Raw genomic sequence first — 19,907 nt, 5'->3', positions numbered from 1 at the left:
TACGATTTGGCTATTAGAAAACAATTGCGCTCGAGAAATATTGGCAATTATTCCACCGTCATCTTCATCAGCTGAATCTGCTCCGGACAAATCACTCTCATTTGGCAGCTCCACATACACATCCACATCCACTACCTCATCATCCTCCAAATTCGTATCCGATTGTTCTTCAAGCAGTAACATCACTTCTTCAACAGTCTAAAAAACACGAAAAAACAATGAAATCTGCGAAAAATTACAATTTATGTATAGTGAGATCTGCCGAAAGGTCCATATGGAGCCAAAAATCAAAACCTTCAATTCAAAGTACTCTCTTTGATACAATAAGGATTATTTTTGTAACAATATGTCTATAAATAGTTAGTAAATTTCATTCTTTACGGATCATAAACGGTTTTGGAAAAAAAAATCAAATCTACACATAAGTTTATTGGAGTACTTACTTCACTCGCTTTGACATTTTGAAAAATTTGCACTTTTTTTCAAACTCCGTTTATACACGTCTGTCCACGCCGGCACATGCAAACGAACTGAGCGCCTCTAAGACAAACGTGTTTGTACATGCTTGTAGACTACATAAAACTGAATTTCGCATCGCCATTTTAATATATCGGCATGATGTGACTAATTGAGGTCCAATACTTTTTCGAGGTCCATATGGCACCTTCGTCATGAATGGGTTAAAGGTGTGTTGAATTGTCATTTTGACGAGTTATCCGGTCACCATTTTAATGGTAGGCTCAATTAACTTACCTATGAATTGATATTTTTATGATAATACCGCACAAGTTTTAACTGCCCGTACGCAGTGTGATTACCCCATCCCCAATTGGGATAGGTATGTTGTTAGGCTGAAAGAGTGGAAAGGGAAATGAGATGAGGAAGAGGAAGATGGAGACGTAACTAACTATTTAGAGATGGTCACCGAACACGGTTCAAGCCATTTTAAGCGACGGAAAGGTTTCCATTCTGAATGACAGTCTTTAACAAGGGCGATACTGAAATAATCTAAAAACTAACTAATTGACTAACCATCACGTATGTAAAGAGGACTTACCGCTAAGCAATTCGGTCTTGGCACACACTCCTTGCCTCATTCACATTCACACATCGTCTCTTACATACTCTTCTATTATTCTGAATCTTGACATGGGTATCTGGTTCACTTGATCACCCCCTACTTCTTCTACAATTCAAATTTGCGTCATATATTCTCCATACACTCCTTTCTTCGTTCATTCGCTATACATGCCCAAATCATGTGATCGTCCCTTTCTTAATCTTACTCATTACGCTTACGCCAGCCTTGTATTCTTTGCGGATCTCCACATTTCTCACACGGACATACACATAAGCCCCAGGGATTTCAATTCTATAATATTCAGTCTACAACTATCTCTACCACTATCTACTACTCTGGAAAAGTGAACAAGGTGGAAACTTGCTGTATTATGTTGTATGCGAGCAATTCATCTGTGTGAGAACTCTGTTCGGGTCAACTATACCTATCACAATACTTGTACGTACAAAAAACCACCTACTTCATCGACCAAGTAAATTTATATCGATGACCATAATATGTCATTTTAATTATGGTACCTACTTAATGTATTCAATAAAAGTAGGTAGGTGCTTAGTGAGAATAATGCCCATGGTATAATAAAAATTGTCTACAAGAGCAGATATTTGTATGCAAAATCACAATTCATTTGCATTCCATTCACCGTAGAGACATCGATGCAAGAAAAATCGGATTGAAATCCGGCTCTCTTGGTAAATGATTTGCGAAAGAGTGAGTTCACTCAGTTCACAGATGGTTCACAGATGGTTCACAGCCTTCGTCTCACAGAGGGAAGTAGGTAGTCATTTTAATCTAAATGATATTATGACTTCATTGGACGACCGGTGTAGCCGGTGCCGAGTCGTGCCCGCAGTTACTTGTATACATACTTATTTGACCTACTGACATTTTGAAAGTTTCGGATAAAACCTTCCTGGTGGAACGCGGCGTTGTCTTAAAAAATATTACAGCAGCAAACTAAATCCACATATCGTGTGTTTATCTACAAAGAACGAACGTGCGCGGACACACACCGTTGCAATCTATTGGACATAGTTTTAACATCATCCAAGAACGTCCAAGATGCAATTTTGAAAAGTATGCGGGCTTTTTGCCGAGGTCACGTGAAGATCGCCGTGTCGCTTTTGTGTTTTGCCGCGTTTTTGTGCATGTTTTTTCAAGATGAGAACGACGATGTCAAGTTTGCAAGTGTTCTCAAACCTACCGCGTTGCCAAATAAACAAGTTACAAAGAGTCTGTCGGAACTCAGGAGATTGACGGAACTGAATGGCCATGTTTTGATGTTGAACTCTGTTCCCGATGCCGGTAGCGAAATGTTTGTTTTGATTCTGCAGTGGCTACAGGGGGAAAATAACTTTCGACATGTGCGATTAGGCAGCGGAAAAGGCGGAACTCTGGGACTGAACGAACAGGTATAGATTACTTTTAGATTTAGTTTACTACGATCTTTGGCTTGGTGGTAAAAATGCAGTCAGTTTAATCTATTACTGGTGTTTTTTTACCATTTTATGCCGGTTTGCTTACATTTTACTTATTCCATGAGGATAGAAATTTATTTATAGGGTGACAAAACCATACAAATTTAAACCTACCTTCCTAAAAATATACTTCAATCGTGATCCTTTTTTTATTATTTTACTTTAGATAATAAATAAGCAAACTAAATAATCGTTTGAAACCTTTTTAAAGCCGTTTGCAATACTAAAAAATGATCCATGTAATTTAGTTTTGAAAACAAATGGTTACAATTAGAAATCCGAATAATCGATTTAATCGCTCGATACGATACGGCCGAAATATTTTATTAGAAGTCAAGCATTTTAGTCGTAAGACAGAATGATGAAAATTATAACTACGATATCGACTTTCTTTTCATCCCAATCTATGTACATACCTACCCAGGTACCATCGATTACAATAAAATATATTCCTAAACATTATTATCATATGTTTAATAATGCCTAGGAACTCAATGCCATCGATTTTCAAAACTTTAGGAAAGCAAATAATGTATTATTTTAATTTTATATTTCTATCTCAAATTGTAATATTTAATCACCAAAGACAACATTTGCAACTCTCACACGAAAATTTGAAACAGAAAAATTGTAAAAATATATCTTAAATAATTGCAAAATAACTTTGTGGCGCCATCAATTTTAATTTAATTAGAAATAATAACTTTGTAAACACCACTATTTAATCAAAAATGATCGACATGTTTTAAAACCAATGGTTTGTTCGCTAGGATTATTATTATTACCTGTACGTTTATCCCGAATTCTGACGAAGAAACCATTGGTTTTAAAACATGTCGATCAATTTGATTAAATAGTGGTGTTTACAAAGTTATTATTTTTATTTAAAACTCGCTGTACCCCGCCACGCTTGCTGTTGCTTAGTCTGTCTGTGCAGTTTGTGCGTTTTGCTTTTACGTCATGGCGCCTTTTACCTGTCACAGGTGACATCTAAATAATACAGGTATATAAAAATAAACATGTATTCGAATGCAACGTTTTGTCGACATTTCAAAGTGAAAAACTTCCGGAGATTTAAGATTTTGAACAAACGACCACTAACATTTTTATTTATATAGATATATAATAATATTATAGAAGAAAATATTAGCAGAGATATCCCCCTTGCCCAAATTTAGTCATTTGTTAATTCGAAAACATAAACATATTGAGCAACTCTGCTCATATTATTATTTTACAATATCTACAACAACATGATAAGTACCTAATACAAATATAATAATATAAATTCTACTATAATATATAACCTGGCCACGATGTATTGACTTTCTAATATGTAAATTATTGGTGAAAACATTTACAATAAATTAATCCAATGTAGGTCAAATAATTTACACTCCAAAAATATTCAATTATGATCTCATGAGATCAGTTTTTTATCTCTTTTATTTTGTAGTGTAGGTTCCTACCTGTTGATAATTTTATTATAGTAGTTGGTACACTAAGAAAGTAAAAGTAGGTAGGTACCGAAAAATCTGGTTACACCAATTATTTAATGATTGGCTACTTGGGTACTTGTGCTTATATAATTGAAATGCGATGTTTCGTAATTATTTTATTTCTGATGAGATCAAACATTACCTGCATTTTTATAAACACTTAAAATCAGGTACATAATGTAAATATTATTGAATAACTGAATTTATAAAAAATGTTTTTAGTATTTTAAATTAAAAAATGCTGCTAGCTCCTTAGAGCAGGTTCCATTAAAATACCTTTAGAACAGACTCAGAATGCCCAAATTGCGTCTGTGCATTAGAGGTGGCAATCAGTCTGTTAAAAGTGGATTGTCAATCAGACAAACTGCCTTCTTTTGCACATAATCAAGTATTGTGGGGCTCCAGCCTAGAGGTGGCTCCCAAATTCAACTGTTGAGCATACTTGAGATTTGTATAGGGTTAGCAGCTGTTTACTATTTAAGAATCTGCTAGCACTATACAAGATGCCCAGATTTTTGGAAGCCAGATTTACTTTACCCTTTAGTTGTTAAAAAAATAAGAATTTTTCGTTATATATAAACGGAAACGCTCCAGATAAAAAAGGTTTTTTTAGATTATATAATGGAAGTTTGTTAGCAATAAATTCAAAATTCTGCTAAAATGCACGAGTTTTTAAAACTTTACGTTCATTTTATCTTTTCTATCTCTCTCTCTCTGGTTTCAATCCTGGGATTGGTTTGCAGCAATTTCATTTAATCTCCTCTTCCATTCTTCCCTGTCTTGTGCGGCTCTTTTGACTTGTGCATATGATGAGCAGCGCACGTCCACCAGCAGGTCCTCCAGGTACTCTCGGCGTGGGCGTCCCATAGAGTTGGTCCCCTCGGTCATACCCTCCATTATGACATGCAAGAGGCCTTCTTGTCGTATAACATGGCCGATCCATCTTGCACGCCTTTCGGACAAGGTCCTGAGCAGGTGCCTTCCTCCTTCGATTCTTTGGAGAACCTCCTCATTTGTAATATGGTCTCTCCAGGAAATTCCTAACAGTCTTCTATAGGACCACATCTCAAAAGCCTCTAGTCTCCGTTTATCTATTTCGGATAGGCACCATGTTTCGCAGCCGTACATCAAGATACTCCATACATAGGTCTTGATGAGGAGTATTCTCAGTTTTAGGTCTATATTATTGGATTCTATTATTTTCGACCTTTTATTGAATGCAAGCCTAGCCTGATGTATACGGCTGTCGACCTCGCTCTTAGACCGACCGTCCCATGTTATTTTGCTCCCGATTTTCTATCTATCCTCCATATATATGAGGGTGGTGTGAAAAGTTTCCGGCCTCAACGCAAAGATGGCGGTACTCGTCAATAAAAGCTAGTGAATGTAGTTGTGCATCTTTTGACAATTACTCACCAAAGTTTCGGCAATTTTCGACGCACAGTTTTTAGTTGACAGTCGTTTGCGTGTCGTTTGAGTGAGTCGATGTGTATGTTTTTGTGAAAATGGAAAAAATTGAGTATCGAGCTGTTATTAAATTATTGTTTTTGAAAGGCAATACGCCTACGCAAATCAAAGATGAGTTGGACTCTGTGTATGGGGACTCTGCACCATCATTTACCACAGTGAATTTAAACTTGGCCATAAGAGCTTGGGAGACGATGAACGTTCGGGACGTCCTCTTAGTAAATAAATCACAACCATTGAAATTTGTCCATAACTCTGTCACATTTCTTATTTACTTTAGAGAGAGATTACGGAAAAGGTGTCGGCAGTAATACAGGACTTGGCGGTCCCTCTCAGTTTCGACTGTTCAACTTACTTCATCAACTTTACCAAATTCGACTGGAATTCACCAACATACTTCAGCATCATCAGAAATCCAGGAGACAGTTTGGCAGCCAAGTAAGTAGATCATTTATCTTTTTCCAGATGCCCAATCACATACATGACCCCGCTGAAAGACAGCCTAGGTTTTCACAGCTTCGTAAATTCATAATAAGAGTCAGCTCGCTGAGAATGCGACCACCGAACATGTGGTACAAGAATGCCCGCTCAGGTTAATGAGGTTCATAGGTCAACGCCTGAGGCCCGCAGACTTAGATGATGCCCTCTGACTATCCCACCATACGAAAGAAGAAGTACTTAAATATTTATAATAATTTATTTTTTCATTCACCGTTCATACAAAAAATAATGTACAAACTTATCAAATGCATTTGAGTGTCACTTTATACAGGGTGTCTGGGGTCAAAGTGCAGTAACTTCGGGAGGTGATTCTACATGATGGTAGGAGCAAAAAATAAATAACTTTTTCCGAAATTCCAACTTTTTTTCCATACAAAAATACATAACCTACTAAAAATCCTTAGTGGAGGTACACACTTACCCGATAAATTCGCTGTGTTCTTGTCGAGCGCGAGACTGTTAACGTTGTTTATTATTTGCCAGGGACGCGTAAACCGAGAGTTCGAAGTTATAACAATGCGCTTCAAAATCGTCTGTTTTATGATGTTTTAAACCATATTCGAAGAACAAAGAGAACTGAAGATAACAAAATATTAATAACTTATTAAACACAGTAAACAAATCACAGCTGTTCTGTGACCAGCTGTAAAGCACGGGAAGGGGGGGTAGCAGGTTTTAGTTCTAGGATCGGCCGGTCCATTTCAAATGATCCAAAAGCAATACATAATAAAAATGCAGTACGCACACGCCGGTGCAATTTTTCATTTGTAACTGAAAAGTACATCTAAAAGTTGAAATTTCAAAAAAAGTTATTTTTCTTTTTTACTTCTACTATCATGTAGAATCACCTCCCAAAGTTACTGCACTTTCACCCCGGACACCCTAATATATTTTATATTTATTGGTGAGTTCCTCGAGCGTCTTGCAGTAATAAGTATGTAAATCTGTAATATTTATTATGGACAACTTGAATATTTATAGTATTATTCATTAGCAATGGTCTATATTCCTGTCTCGGTAACATGGAATCGGTTCCTTCGCTGTTTCCAGAACCATTGATAACATTTCTTCCAGGAACAGGTTACTTGTGAAATATTTATAAAAAAGCTACAATTTGAATTTTTTGAGGAAAAAGTTCAATTTTTCCAAAAATTTCTCCCCCAATGTTTTTTTTTTCTTTTTGAGGAACTGGTTCCAAAAGTAATTGGATGAAGAACCGGTTTTCACATCGCTCTACAGTGGAACTGCAGTGACAACGCATTTTAGGAATCAATCTGCTGTCCTCTTTACTATTGTTTTTCTTTTCCAGGTTCAGTAGCAAGTTCAAGAATAAACAAAGTTATGATACAAATGAAACAGAATCTCATATGGAACAATTCGTATCAGAGATTTCTGGAGTAGATCTTACAATCCCTTATTTCTGTGGCCACGATCCGGAATGTTCCCAAATAAATAGTTCCTGGGCGCTATCCATGGCAAAGGAAAATGTGGAGAAGTTCTATCCAGTCGTTGGAGTTCTGGAATTCCTTGAGGAAACCTTACAAGTCCTGGAGAATAAGATGAAGTACTTCTTTAAAGGATCGCAGGAGATTTACGCGCAGAGATTTAAAGGTAAGGATTTGGTCTATTCAGGCTTTTGGATTAGTAGGTACTTAATTAGTGCACACCATAAATTGGTGCCGATCCCTGAAAATTGACGGTAGTCTGAATTCTTGACAAGTCAGTTTTGAAAATGGAACTTTATCGCTTGTCTGAATTCATCAGTTCCAATTTTGAAAATGAGATTTAAATTCAAAATTAATCTGAGTTCATTCAAATCAGATCGATACAACCGAAATGAGTATTTTTTAAGATACATCATATATTGTGAAGAATATAACACAACACAATAATTGATTTCAATATCATCACATACCCCTAGGGGGTGAGTCTGTATCGTCTGCGTTAGCTAACGCGGTATTAAGTGAGTTGCGTGGAACGTATATACAAATGAACTCCTCCCTGGAGGGTGTGTGTATATGTACTAGAATGTGACTAACGAATCTGATTCTGAAGACGTTCCACCGAGTTCAGTGAATCCAGCGGATTCGATGAGTCTGACGGAACGACACAGTGAGTTTGTTTCCACTGGATTTGATGAGTCCAGCGGAACGAGTCCATCTGGCTGAACTCGGAATCGGACTTGAGTCCATAAAATAAGTGGATGGCCAAAAGGAAATTGGCCTATCCTACAAATCTGGCATTCTTTCCATACGATCAACCAATCAGTGTTTGTGACCTACAGGATCTTGGAATGGTTTATTTCTATTTTAGATTCTTAAAGATAATGGTTCAATATTGTTTACATAATGCTTCAATGGTTCAGTTAATTCTAAAATATTGATTTATAGTACAATAAACAATGTAAATTTAAAATTGCAGAACGTCACAGCAAATGGAAACAGAGGAATTTATCAAAAACCAATACTGTGAAAAGTTACCTGAAAAATATCCTGATGACAGAATATGAGTTCTACGATTGGATCAAGGACAGACTTCTCTCGCAGGCACAAATTTACAAAACAGAAACACAGACTGATAAAATGGCTAGACACAAAAAATACAATTTTCAAATTGAACAACCGTGATATAATAGGGTTTATATTATTTATACATAAGTAAGTTCTGCAATACCCATGATTTTAAAGCATTTATAATTAAGTTAAAATAGATTGTTAATAAAAACCGTTTTTAATGTATAATATGTAATTGTTAGTTGTAAGTCATTGTAAGTTGTTAGTTATATGCTGCACTCGATTTTTAATTCTACCAGATGATTTGATTTATTGTAAAGCGCCCTTGAGTTGAAGTTTGATAGAAGCGATACTATAAAAATTATCCAGATAATCTTTTAATAGATTCATTATGAACATGTAAATACAATATTTCGAATAGGTACCTTCATATATACTCGCATAGTAATATAAAGCTTAGTTGTAAAGAGATTCTACAATTGCAAGAAAGGTTTGGTGTTAAAAACTTCTTATTGGGTCACATACTTTGTTCTAAATATTTCAGAATAAAAAGTGTTTGTAATGTATGCATTCATGCGACGCGTACAGAAATTAGTATGTATATATTATGCCATAATTTACGATGTTCATGCCTCTGTCTCTAAGATTTGTTGAAAAATTCCCTCAAGGGCGGCATATTTAAAAATATATATTCCTAACACGTAGTTCAATTCAAAGGTCCTGTAATGTTTCAACTTTTGAACCAGGAATGTCTTCCACTTGCCAAACTGTTACTTTTAAAATTACCATTCTCTTCATTGTGACCCTGTAATTTGATACCATCTGACCCTGTAGCAAACATAATGCCAAGGTTGCATCATATTGTTCTCACGTAAAATATGATTTCAATAAGATTCATTTTGGCCATTGTATTAAATAGTATTTAACTCAATATCAGTTACTTATTTATATAGATTATTGAGTCATAATGTAATGAATGATGTAATCAATGTTGCATTGGATTCAACGGATTGTGGAAGCTTGCAGGTATCATTTCAATATGCAATTTTGGCCTTTACAAAAATATTATTCTGCTAATTAATACATTGTTTGCTTTGTACACAGCACTTTATTCCATAGAGTTACTGTATTTTTCTTTAACTCATAAAACGTAGATGCATTGCAATGTTTATCACATATACGTCCAAAGTGGAAATTACCGTGAGACGACAAATTGCAAGCACCAACTTGAATGGTAAAATGAATTGAATTATGTATATATTACTTCGAAACAAACATCAAAATTGTAAGCATATCATGTTTTGTACATGTTGGCTGTTTGATGAACATACTATATTTTGGCTAAAATATTGCAAAGGAAATATGTAGTATTCTATGTAGTTGTTTATTGAGTCAATCTAAATAGATTTAAATCAAGATTACTTTATCATGGGAAAGATCTAAAACAGTTGCTACAAAAGTTGTCGCTCCAATTTACAAATTCTATAAAATCTTCTTCTTTCGTATGGCGGGGGGGGGGTCAGAGGGGGACATCTAGATTTTATAAAATGAGATTGACCAAATAGAGAAAACTGTACCCTTTAATAGAAAGAATGTAACGTAAAAATATGGGTTGAACCTCAATTATTATTCATTCCAAAACACTAAATATGTATGTGGTTTTTATAAGTTTCTCATGTACTAAAATACGGAAAATGAGATGTAGTTTCCATCAGTAAGCAGGCAGCCAACATTACAAAGTAAAAACCTAAGAAATGTTGTATTATCCAGTCATAATTACAGAACATCATAAGGTTGACGAAAGTCGTTCAAACAATCATGTATTCCTTTGATTATCATCAACAGTGGTGGACATTGGTATATCGCTAATAAGAATCAAACTTACCGCATAAAACCAAATTTTTTCATGTTTATCATTTAGCACCTATAAAATAAGTCATTAAAAAAATATTTAAAAAAGAAGAGAAGTAATAAATAAAATAAAAATGCACACTTTTGACATGTTTAATTTACTTACATAAATAAATCATCATTGAACATAAAAAAAAAGATTGTTTCGTGCCTCACAATAATTAAAAACAATTCTACTCGCGCAGCAAGTTGCAAGAACCTTAAATTATGGGGTGATTTTACATAAAATTAAAAAGGCAATACTCAACAAACACTCTGTGACTTGGTGCGCTTAAAAGCAGAATTTTCAAAAGACGAAAAATGAAAGATGTACATAAAACTATAGTATTACACAAGTTGAAGAATTTTCACACAACTATATTCTTCACATTATTATACACAAGCAGACAATTTACATTCAAAAGATATTTTAAATATCAAGCTCATTTTATGTAATATTATTTTCATTTTTTGTGTAATATTATTTTCAATAGAAGAATAAAATTCTATCAATTGAGCATTGCTTCATAATTATAGCAACAGATGGCAGTGTCAGGCTTAGTTTAGTATGAGCATTGAAAGACAGATGGCAGTCAACAAGCACACAAATTGAACAAAACTTTAGATTGTAGAACGCAATATTTTATCATAAATGAATAATAGGACAGGTTATGTTTCAATCATAAAAAAGCTAGGACTATAATATACTAGGGGATATATAATAATATTACAATATTACACACTGTAAGTTTAATAGAAAAATGATAATTATCGTTGGAAGATAATGGTGGAGTATTTAGAAGTAGTGTTTGTTTGTGGTTATGTTTATTTAGGGTATGGCATGCATGTAGAATAGAATCATGTTCAAGTAAAGCAAGTGCACTAGGAGAAGCGTCACTTTGTCACGTCATTTCTTCTTGGGATCCTTGAGCCCAGCTCCGGCGTTGAACTTGAAGAAGATTATGTCTCCATCTTCAACAGTGTAGTTACGCCCTGGAAAACAAACAGAATAATACTCTTAAAACCAAGTCCTGATAATCTGTTCAACCTACAATGTTCATAATTTACAAGAGAAAAATATTAAAGCTTCGTCATAAGAGGTTCAAAATTATAGATTCGCCCTCCAAGCAGTGAGTGAAGATTATTGGGGATGGTTTAACCCTTAAATGCATACTGTTGCAAAACTGCAACATACCGTTCAAACCACCTTTAACTCTTTGGTGTATACTTAATGCATGCCGTTTTAGAATTATCAAGTTCACGGTAATATATTTTATCGAGTGGCATCACCTTTTTTTTCTTTCGCGAATGTCAAATGTCACTTTTTCTTTAACAAAGTGAAGATTCTCGAAAATTGGTTGGAAGTTAGAATTACAGTTTTGTTTTGCTGTTATTATTTTGATTTTCTTAGGTAAGTAGATACAATAATACAATACTTATATGTAATAACTCGTATTTTTCCGGTACACTTATTAGTTATGAGAAATTTTTTTAGGGTTTTTATTTTTTTTTTCATACGTAAATTGTTCATATTAATTTTTATTAAATACAAGGTGTTTTAAACCTGCAATAATTTTTTTTTTCATCAAATATCATTAAAAAATTACAAAAAAATAAAATTCTTTATATTTCCTTGCATATGCATGTAAATACCTACAAAATATTTTTTTTTCCAGTAAAATAAATAAATCATGCATTTAAGGGTTGAGAGGAAAATATGTAAACAAGAATGACAGAGAGAGTGCGCTAATATTAAAAATGATGAATTAATAAGCGTAAACGACAATAACTAACACTTCTGTCATAGGTCACACCAAATAGTTTGCTATGTTTTGTGGCTTAGCAGGGGTGCATGGGGTGAGGTTGGTTTAGGTATTGGCAGAAGATGCTTCTGCCCACCAACTTCGTGGCGGGTTATATCAGGAGAGGCCAGTGGAGGGAAACCATACCTCTCTTGACTCAACAACTTAAACCACAGTAAGAGAGATGGATTCATATGTCTGTCTGTGTCCATTGTCCATGAGGACCTCCTAAATTTCTACCCAGCCTTTTTCTTGCCAGAACTTCCTCTGCTTAAAAATACCCTCCACACAGCATCACGAAAGATGACATACGCCCCGAAGAAAAAATCAAAAGCATTAAGAAATTTTGTAGGCTTAGTCTAAACATGAATCAAATTTTTGAGTTACAGTTGAATTTCTGCTTGTACATAAACTTGGACATGATCAGAATGCAAAACATCTCATTTTTAATTCTGTATAACTTAAGATTTTCTTAAATAATGTCGGCATTTAAACGACTTTAATATTTACTATTAACATAAGATATAAAGATTAAGAGTAAGATTTAAGATATAAGACATAAGATATAATAATGTTAATATTTTATTAATAGATTAATAACAGTGGACTTTAGTAGATGTAAAAATGCAAATAATTTCATGAGTCAACTGGCATTATCATAAAAGCAGTCATAACAACGAAGGTCAGTCATAAAAAGACGTACAAAGCAATAAAGATGATCAGTCCGTTGCATCGGAAAAGTGACGCCCACAGGGTCACCTAGCATTGAAATGTTATGGCGCGTATACTCTTGCGAGTCAAACCACAAACCATGTGAAAGGAACGAATCAACCGCAAATAGCGGTTAGCACCGTTTGTGATTGGTTCGTTCCTTTCACATAATTCTTGGTTCGGCTCGCAAGTTTATATGCGCCTTTACAGATTAAACAGTTAATGGTATTGTTTTACTCAGCGAAACAATGCGGTACTCTGTCGTAAACAAAGGATAAAATAAATAAATAAAATACTTGTGTAAAATAATATACATGGTGTAAGGAAATTACCGGTACAAGCGGGAAACTGGTGAATCTACATCACATTTTTTGAGTCGATTTTGTAGCATAACATTGTCCCAAGTTGAATTTTTTTAGGTCAAATTTGAAAAATATCAGTCACTAGAGGGTTAATTTCAGATAGTTATTGTCTTATAAATGCGTCGAGTGCAGACCTAACTCCTAAAGTAATTTTTAACCCTTCAGTTTGCAGAACAAAACATCTAAATTTCCAAAAACAATATTTTTTGGGGGTGCAGATTCTGCAGTTTCCCACTTGTAGCACTAGTTTACAGACACTGTGTACAGTAGGTAATACAAAAAAGGAAATTTAATATAATCGACGCTGGAAAGGCAAAAGGGTGTAAGCGACAGTTTAGTCAAAAAAGAGTTAATCGTACAATTTTTATTAGAATTTTTGTCTAATTAAAACAGCATATTTAACTCATTTTTGACTAAATTTTCACTTATGCTATTTTGCCTGTCCGGCGTCGATATGTTTACAATAAATTTAGCACTTGTATTATGGTGGCTTAAGAAAAACTCTTTGTATAAGATGAAGGGGCTCGCTGTGCCACTGGGCTACATCCTGGACGAGAGTGAATTAAATATAATGGTGCCTACCTTGCTGGCGGTATTTGCCGGCTGCTTTGGCTGCGGCCTCGCTGCCCTCCTCCTTGAAGTCCTTGAAGTGCATCACCTCCGCCATTATGAAGCCCTTCTCAAAGTCTGTGTGGATGCGACCCGCCGCCTGGGGGGCCTTTGTTCCTTTCTAAAAACAAACAATAAGCATACAGGAATATTACATGTTACCATAGATAATGGAAACAATGGGAGAAAAAGCATAGAAGCATGTGGAGTGACCTACGACCAAACTGCACGGATTGTAATAGCAGCGAAGCCAATGCAAGTTATACCTTTTGATTTACAGTAATAATAAATAGTTCATTGCAAATCTCCCCTTTTTATATTTTCTGTGAAAATAACACATTATAAAAAATAAAAAAATTATTCCACACATGGGGATTCGAACCTGCGACCTCTGGTTTCGTAGTCGAGGATTTTAAATGCTCAACGGCTCAAGCACAGAGGTCGTATTTATGGCTCTTCATAAATGCATTCATTCATTAATTTATGCTAAAATGTGCTAATTTCAAATCCAGTATTTATAATGCTTTTAATGCGAAGGTCACTATGATTGTATAACTATTCAGAGGGATTAAAGGGTAATACCATAATGTCTGATTAGGAGAGTTTGGTCATAAAAATGGTATGAAATAAATGTGTTAGTTTAAGTCACTATTTAAAGTCTAAGGCCATTCGTACATGGAGACACTTACCACAGGGCTAAACAAAACGGTGTTAGCAGTACCACATGCACCGAACCAAAAATACCAATATTTTCGGCTCACAAGCAACAGACTGTAGAAAGATCCGTGATTATAGCTAAGATTATCTGTGACAGTTTTATGATTCATAATATATAATATGATTCATAATATAGCCTATACCTCTCGTTTTAAAACTCCCTTATACCAAACACGTCAAATAAAATTTTACACGCAAAACACAAGTGACTAGAGTTTTGTGGAAGGCGTCGACTAAGGGTTTGATATCAGTTGCAACCCGAGTTGCATTCGCATCTATTACTCATTTGACGGAAATGAAGTCTGAACATATTTGTACGTTAAATTTGTTCTGGAGGTGGGAAAATATCCATGTTTATATGACTATAATTTACTGGAATAAGTTAGAAAGGATTTAGCGGAGAAGGCGTGGATAGGGTTGAAAAGAAAAGTCAATTTGATACCATTCTTATGTACAGGGTTTTCCAATAAGAGGTGTTATTTTGATATTAAATCGTAAAAGATCAATGGTTTCGTTGCTTGTGTGGCACGTAGCGCCGTCTTGTTGAAAGTAAACGTTGTCCAGATCAATACCATCCAGTTCCGGCCATAAAAAATCATTAATCATCTCTCGATAGCGCAATCCATTCACTGTAACTGTTTTAACTGTTTCTCCAGCCTCATTTTTGAAAAAGTAAGGTCCAATGACTCCGCCGGACCATAAACCGCACCAAACAGTCACACGTTGAGGATAGAGAGGCTTTTCAACAATAACTCTTGGGTTTTCCGAGCCCCAGATGCGACAATTTTGCTTGTTGACGAAGCCACCGAGGTGGAAATGGGCCTCATCACTCAAGATGATTTGCATTTGATTCACTCAAGTGAATTTTAATAATTTCAATGCGTTGTTGAAGCTTGTATCGTTCCATTTTTATGAATGGCGTAGTTTCTACTTGTAAAATGTCAAAAAATGACAGCTTCAAAAGAAACATCTACCGAAATAGCGGGCTATTCAAAATAACACCTCTTATTGGAAATCCTGTAGTTCCTTGGCGGCGACAAATGCCCTACAATTCACATTTACTTGTTGTATGGGTGAATCTTTTTTATGCTTGTGAATATATAGAAGAGCAATCTTCAAGTCTTCCTCACTAGAATCACTTGACATTGCATTAATTCCACGGCTGCACTTGAAAAAGTGAACAACTTAAGTATAATTTAAAAGCTTTAAAGAGTAGCGTATCAGTAGGCTACTTGTGGTTGCGTCACAGTCACGTAGCTTGTAAGTATCTTTGCGTACAAAGGGCCTTAGCAGTGTGTAACTGACGTCAAACCCATTGTCGCTGCATGGAGTTGTGTATGAACACTACCAATATAGTGTTACGGATACTCACGAGCGACGCGAATGCTATACGCACAAAACTCTAGTCGATTGTAAATATCTCCGTGTACGAATGACCTCAGTTGTGAGTCACTAGCTGTAAGTCACTATTTATAAGTCTCAGTACTTAATTCGTAGCTACAAGTCTTACTCGTAAGTCACTAGTAATAAATCTTCATAAGTCCCCGAGCAAAGCCGGGTACAAGTCACCTAGTTAGATATATGTAAGTCCAAGTTACAGATTAAATAAGTTAAGCTGTAAAGTGCCCTTGAGGTAATTTCTCCACGACAACGGAGCTATTTAAATGATCCAATAACAACAATAATTATTATTTGATAAAGAGTTGTATATTGTATTTTGTATAATTTACCTGAATGGTCCACGCCTTGACTTCATCAGCTCCAGCGGTGAAGAAGTACTCCAGCTGAAGAGCCTTGTATCCGTGGACGATTATCTTGTCCAGGGCACTGGAAATACATATAAAATATATAAATAAAACAGTTACATGATGACATGCCAGAATTACACATGGACGAAATTACATATGAATAGGTAACCCTTCTGGAATTACATAAGTCGAAAAAACCTAACCGAACGTTTATTTTTTTTTCAAATAATAAATTTATTTAGTACACCCTTTTTTCCCCAATGTTTCTAGTTTTCACCCTTCAGGGTATCGATTCTCCAATCCAGGCATCTCGCAATCGCCGACGAAAGTACATACATTGGTCGATGTTCTTATTCGTGAGTCTGGTCGAAGGTACATACTTACATACGCCAAATGTTATTCCATTCGAACAACGAGTGGTTCGAACCACTCGCTGTTAGAGTGGAATGACTTCATCGTGAATCGAGCCCCAGGGTTGCCCTAGGCAATAATTTTAAATTATGGAGAGAGGGAAGGCGAATTTATATATTAATTTAAATTATTTAACCCTAGATAACTGATCGCTCATCAAGGCAACGACGCACTACTCGGCGAAATTCGAAATCACCTACTTCCAAGCGCTCCCCGACCTTGACTCTTTCATAACCTTCCTAATTTGAGTAAACAGTGCAGCATGTGACGCGATTGCGACCACACGCATACTACGACATGCCCTATGACCATCTCGTCATCCGCTGGACGAAAGTTTAGTTATAACAAAACTATGTTAGTTATAACAAAATTACGTAATATAAGGGTCATGATTGAGGATATTCTTGGCGAATCTTTTACAATAGAAGCTCCGGTTCATTCTACTTCAAACGTGCGTAAAATTTGCTACCTGTGTCCATCCAAGGCCCGGAGGGTGACCAAACACCGTTACACCAGATGTAGAAAGGCTATTTGTGGTCCACACAATGTTGACATGTGTGGTCACTATGTAGACTGATATTTTGATATTAATTTGTTCATTATAAACCTTACTTTTGTGCCATAACACGCTCCTATCTTAATTAAATATTTATTTCTAGTGTTTTATTGCGTAGTCCACTCGACGAAAGTGTACTTACAATGAAACAATAAAAACAGTTTAGTTATCTTGGGTTAAATGGGCAAATTTCAAAATTATACACTTAATTTCAAAAACGGAAAACTTTGCTTTGTAGGCATATGGCAGACTTATGGGGATGGTAGATTACGCTATACGCATCACGGCTTGGCCTATTTCAGAATATCACTCGCTATACAATCCCAATGAGAAATGTATGGCGAGCGATATACTGAAAAAGGCCAAGCCACGAGAATATAGCGAGGTCTGTCGCAGGCTTTATGGGAAAGGAACGAAGCAAACACCGCTTGCGTTTTGCTTTGTTCCTTTCCCAGCATAAAACACATTTACTTGTTGGCAGATGAAAATAATCGAACATAAAAAATCATTGCATTGAATTAACGCAAAAAAAAACTAGAGATTTTTTATTGTGCAACAGATTACTTATTTTAATAATCTCAACATAAGGGAAAATAGGTATGCGAAAACGTTTTAAGGACATTTCGTCTATTTACAGTAAAAATGCAGGAATTAAACTTTAAACAGCTCTACTGCAAAACTACAAATTTGCACATATGACATTGTTGTTCGGGACCGTTGATTTATTAAATATTTCAATTTACTGTTTTAGAATTTCATTCAATAGCACCATTCCTCTTGGCATCATATGCTGTGCTAGACTATATGTTCTGCGGGGTGGTATCTTGTTTAAGTCAAGGCGGCCTGACGGCCGGCATAGTCCAGTGGTAACGCATTGGACTGCCATTCCGAAGGTCGCGGGTTCGAACCCGGCGTGCGCAAATAAATTTTATTTGATTAATTTGTGTTATTTCACAATTAATTAATTAAAATAATATATAGTATATTTGCGGCACGTTCCAGAGTGGAAGATACTACCAGTATTGCCCTGGTGTAAGACCACCATTCAGAATTGAAACGTTGCTCCAAATGGCTTTAGCCGTGTTTAGTGACTAGATCTGAATAGCCAGGTACTTCCCCACCTTCCTCTTTCCCTTCCCTACTTACCTTCAGCCTCAAAACATCCCCCAATTGGGGATGCCATAGTCTCACTGGCTCCAGACGGGAGCAGTTGGGACTCTTGTGAGGTATTCACTATAAAAAATAAAAAAAAAGACGACGACTAAATTGATTGGAAGAGACAAAAGACAGCGAAACGACAAAAAATATTTATTTTAATAGGTGTAACTATTTTCGCGATTATATGCCGATGTTAGATTTAATGATTTAATTCTCCTGATTTTTCAGAGTAAATTTGTTGTCGAAACAGCTCATATCGTCGGTGCATACATAATATGAACAATGTAAGCTTTAGTACATTCTGAGATAATCGATAAAAACTGTTTAAAAAAATTACGAAACGGAAAACGAAAGTTCTATTTATGAACAAAGTAGGAAATATACATTTTATTCAGTAAAATAAAATGTTATTTGCAAATATTAATTATTTTGTATCAGAAAATCACATTTTAATGCGATTTTGCTCACATGGTTCATATTCTGTGCACGGTTTTCGTCACATTGTTCATTTTCAATAGCAGCTGTCAAAATATTTCATTCAAGTCTTGTGTTTAAAGTAGAGATTTAAAATGGGAGACTATTATCACAAAATATATTATGTGAATGTAGTGGTGTGCAAAGGATATGACATTTTGTTTTATTATTTATATCAATTTTTGTATAATATTTTGGAAAAGTATAAATTATGTGAATGAAACTTTTTATTTTAAGATTCCCAAGTTTTAACGACACACATCTTTGTCATCACAACACCCATATTTACACAGAAGAAAATCCATCTCTAAAATATCTTAAAGATAACTAACTAACTAACCATCACGCCGTTTCTCCGCAGGGGTAGGCAGAGAGGACGGACCGCCAAACAACTCGGTCTTGGCACACATTCCTTGTCTCGTTCACATTAATACAACGTCTCATACATGCTCTTCTATTATTCTGACTCTTGACATGGTCCGACTCAAGTATCTGATTCACTTGGTCGTGCCATGTCTTTCTTGGGCGTCCTCGCCTTCTTCTACCATTCACATTCTTAGAGCTCTGCTAATTAAAACTAGTAACCTCCTGACAAGTTCAGTGAGTGGACCATTGCTCTCATTTTTCACACTAGTTTTAGTAAGTTTATTCTTTAAGAATAAATTTAATAACTCGATAATATTAATAGCATAAAATCATACTTCAATGAAATACATAATAGTAAAATAAACACAATATTATATTTTTTAATGATGTTTTTATTGGAATATAATTACTAAAAAAGAGGAAACATAATTCACACTTAAATTATTTGTTTTTTCTCCCACAATTCTACACATAAGTTAGAGAATCATAAAATGGGTGATGATCCTTATCTATTACCAGTTTTAACTCTTGCAAATGCCTGAATTTAGAATCTGATAAAGCAAG

At 35.3% G+C, this 19,907-nt stretch overlaps 2 protein-coding genes across 2 annotated transcripts in view; one reads left to right on the top strand and one right to left on the bottom strand.

Moving 5' to 3' along the window:
- Positions 1 to 1,906: 1,906 nt before the first annotated feature.
- LOC149421407 (uronyl 2-sulfotransferase-like) lies at positions 1,907 to 10,524 on the top strand. Its single transcript, XM_089634746.1, has 4 exons — positions 1,907 to 2,493; positions 5,806 to 5,963; positions 7,336 to 7,637; positions 8,448 to 10,524. The coding sequence occupies exons 1-4, from the start codon at positions 2,161 to 2,163 to the stop codon at positions 8,651 to 8,653; spliced, it is 999 nt and encodes a 332-aa protein (XP_089490872.1). The 5' UTR covers positions 1,907 to 2,160; the 3' UTR covers positions 8,654 to 10,524.
- A 3-nt stretch (positions 10,525 to 10,527) lies between these two features.
- LOC149421403 (obg-like ATPase 1) overlaps positions 10,528 to 19,907 on the bottom strand; it is a 69,063-nt gene continuing 59,683 nt past the window's right edge. Inside the window, exons 9-11 of the mRNA XM_089634745.1 lie at positions 16,361 to 16,457; positions 13,887 to 14,034; positions 10,528 to 11,422 (exon numbers count right to left, since the gene is read on the bottom strand). Coding sequence (XP_089490871.1) covers positions 11,337 to 11,422; positions 13,887 to 14,034; positions 16,361 to 16,457 — 331 coding nt within the window. The 3' untranslated portion in view covers positions 10,528 to 11,336. The remainder of the gene's footprint in view (positions 11,423 to 13,886; positions 14,035 to 16,360; positions 16,458 to 19,907) is intronic.

The sequence above is a fragment of the Hesperophylax consimilis genome, chromosome 8, assembly GCF_061612785.1.
Source record: "Hesperophylax consimilis isolate HC1 chromosome 8, BYU_Hcon_1.0, whole genome shotgun sequence".
In the NCBI taxonomy this organism is placed as follows: domain Eukaryota; kingdom Metazoa; phylum Arthropoda; class Insecta; order Trichoptera; family Limnephilidae; genus Hesperophylax; species Hesperophylax consimilis.
The sequence above is the reverse complement of the archived record's forward strand: the minus strand, read 5'-3'. Positions and strand labels throughout refer to the sequence as shown.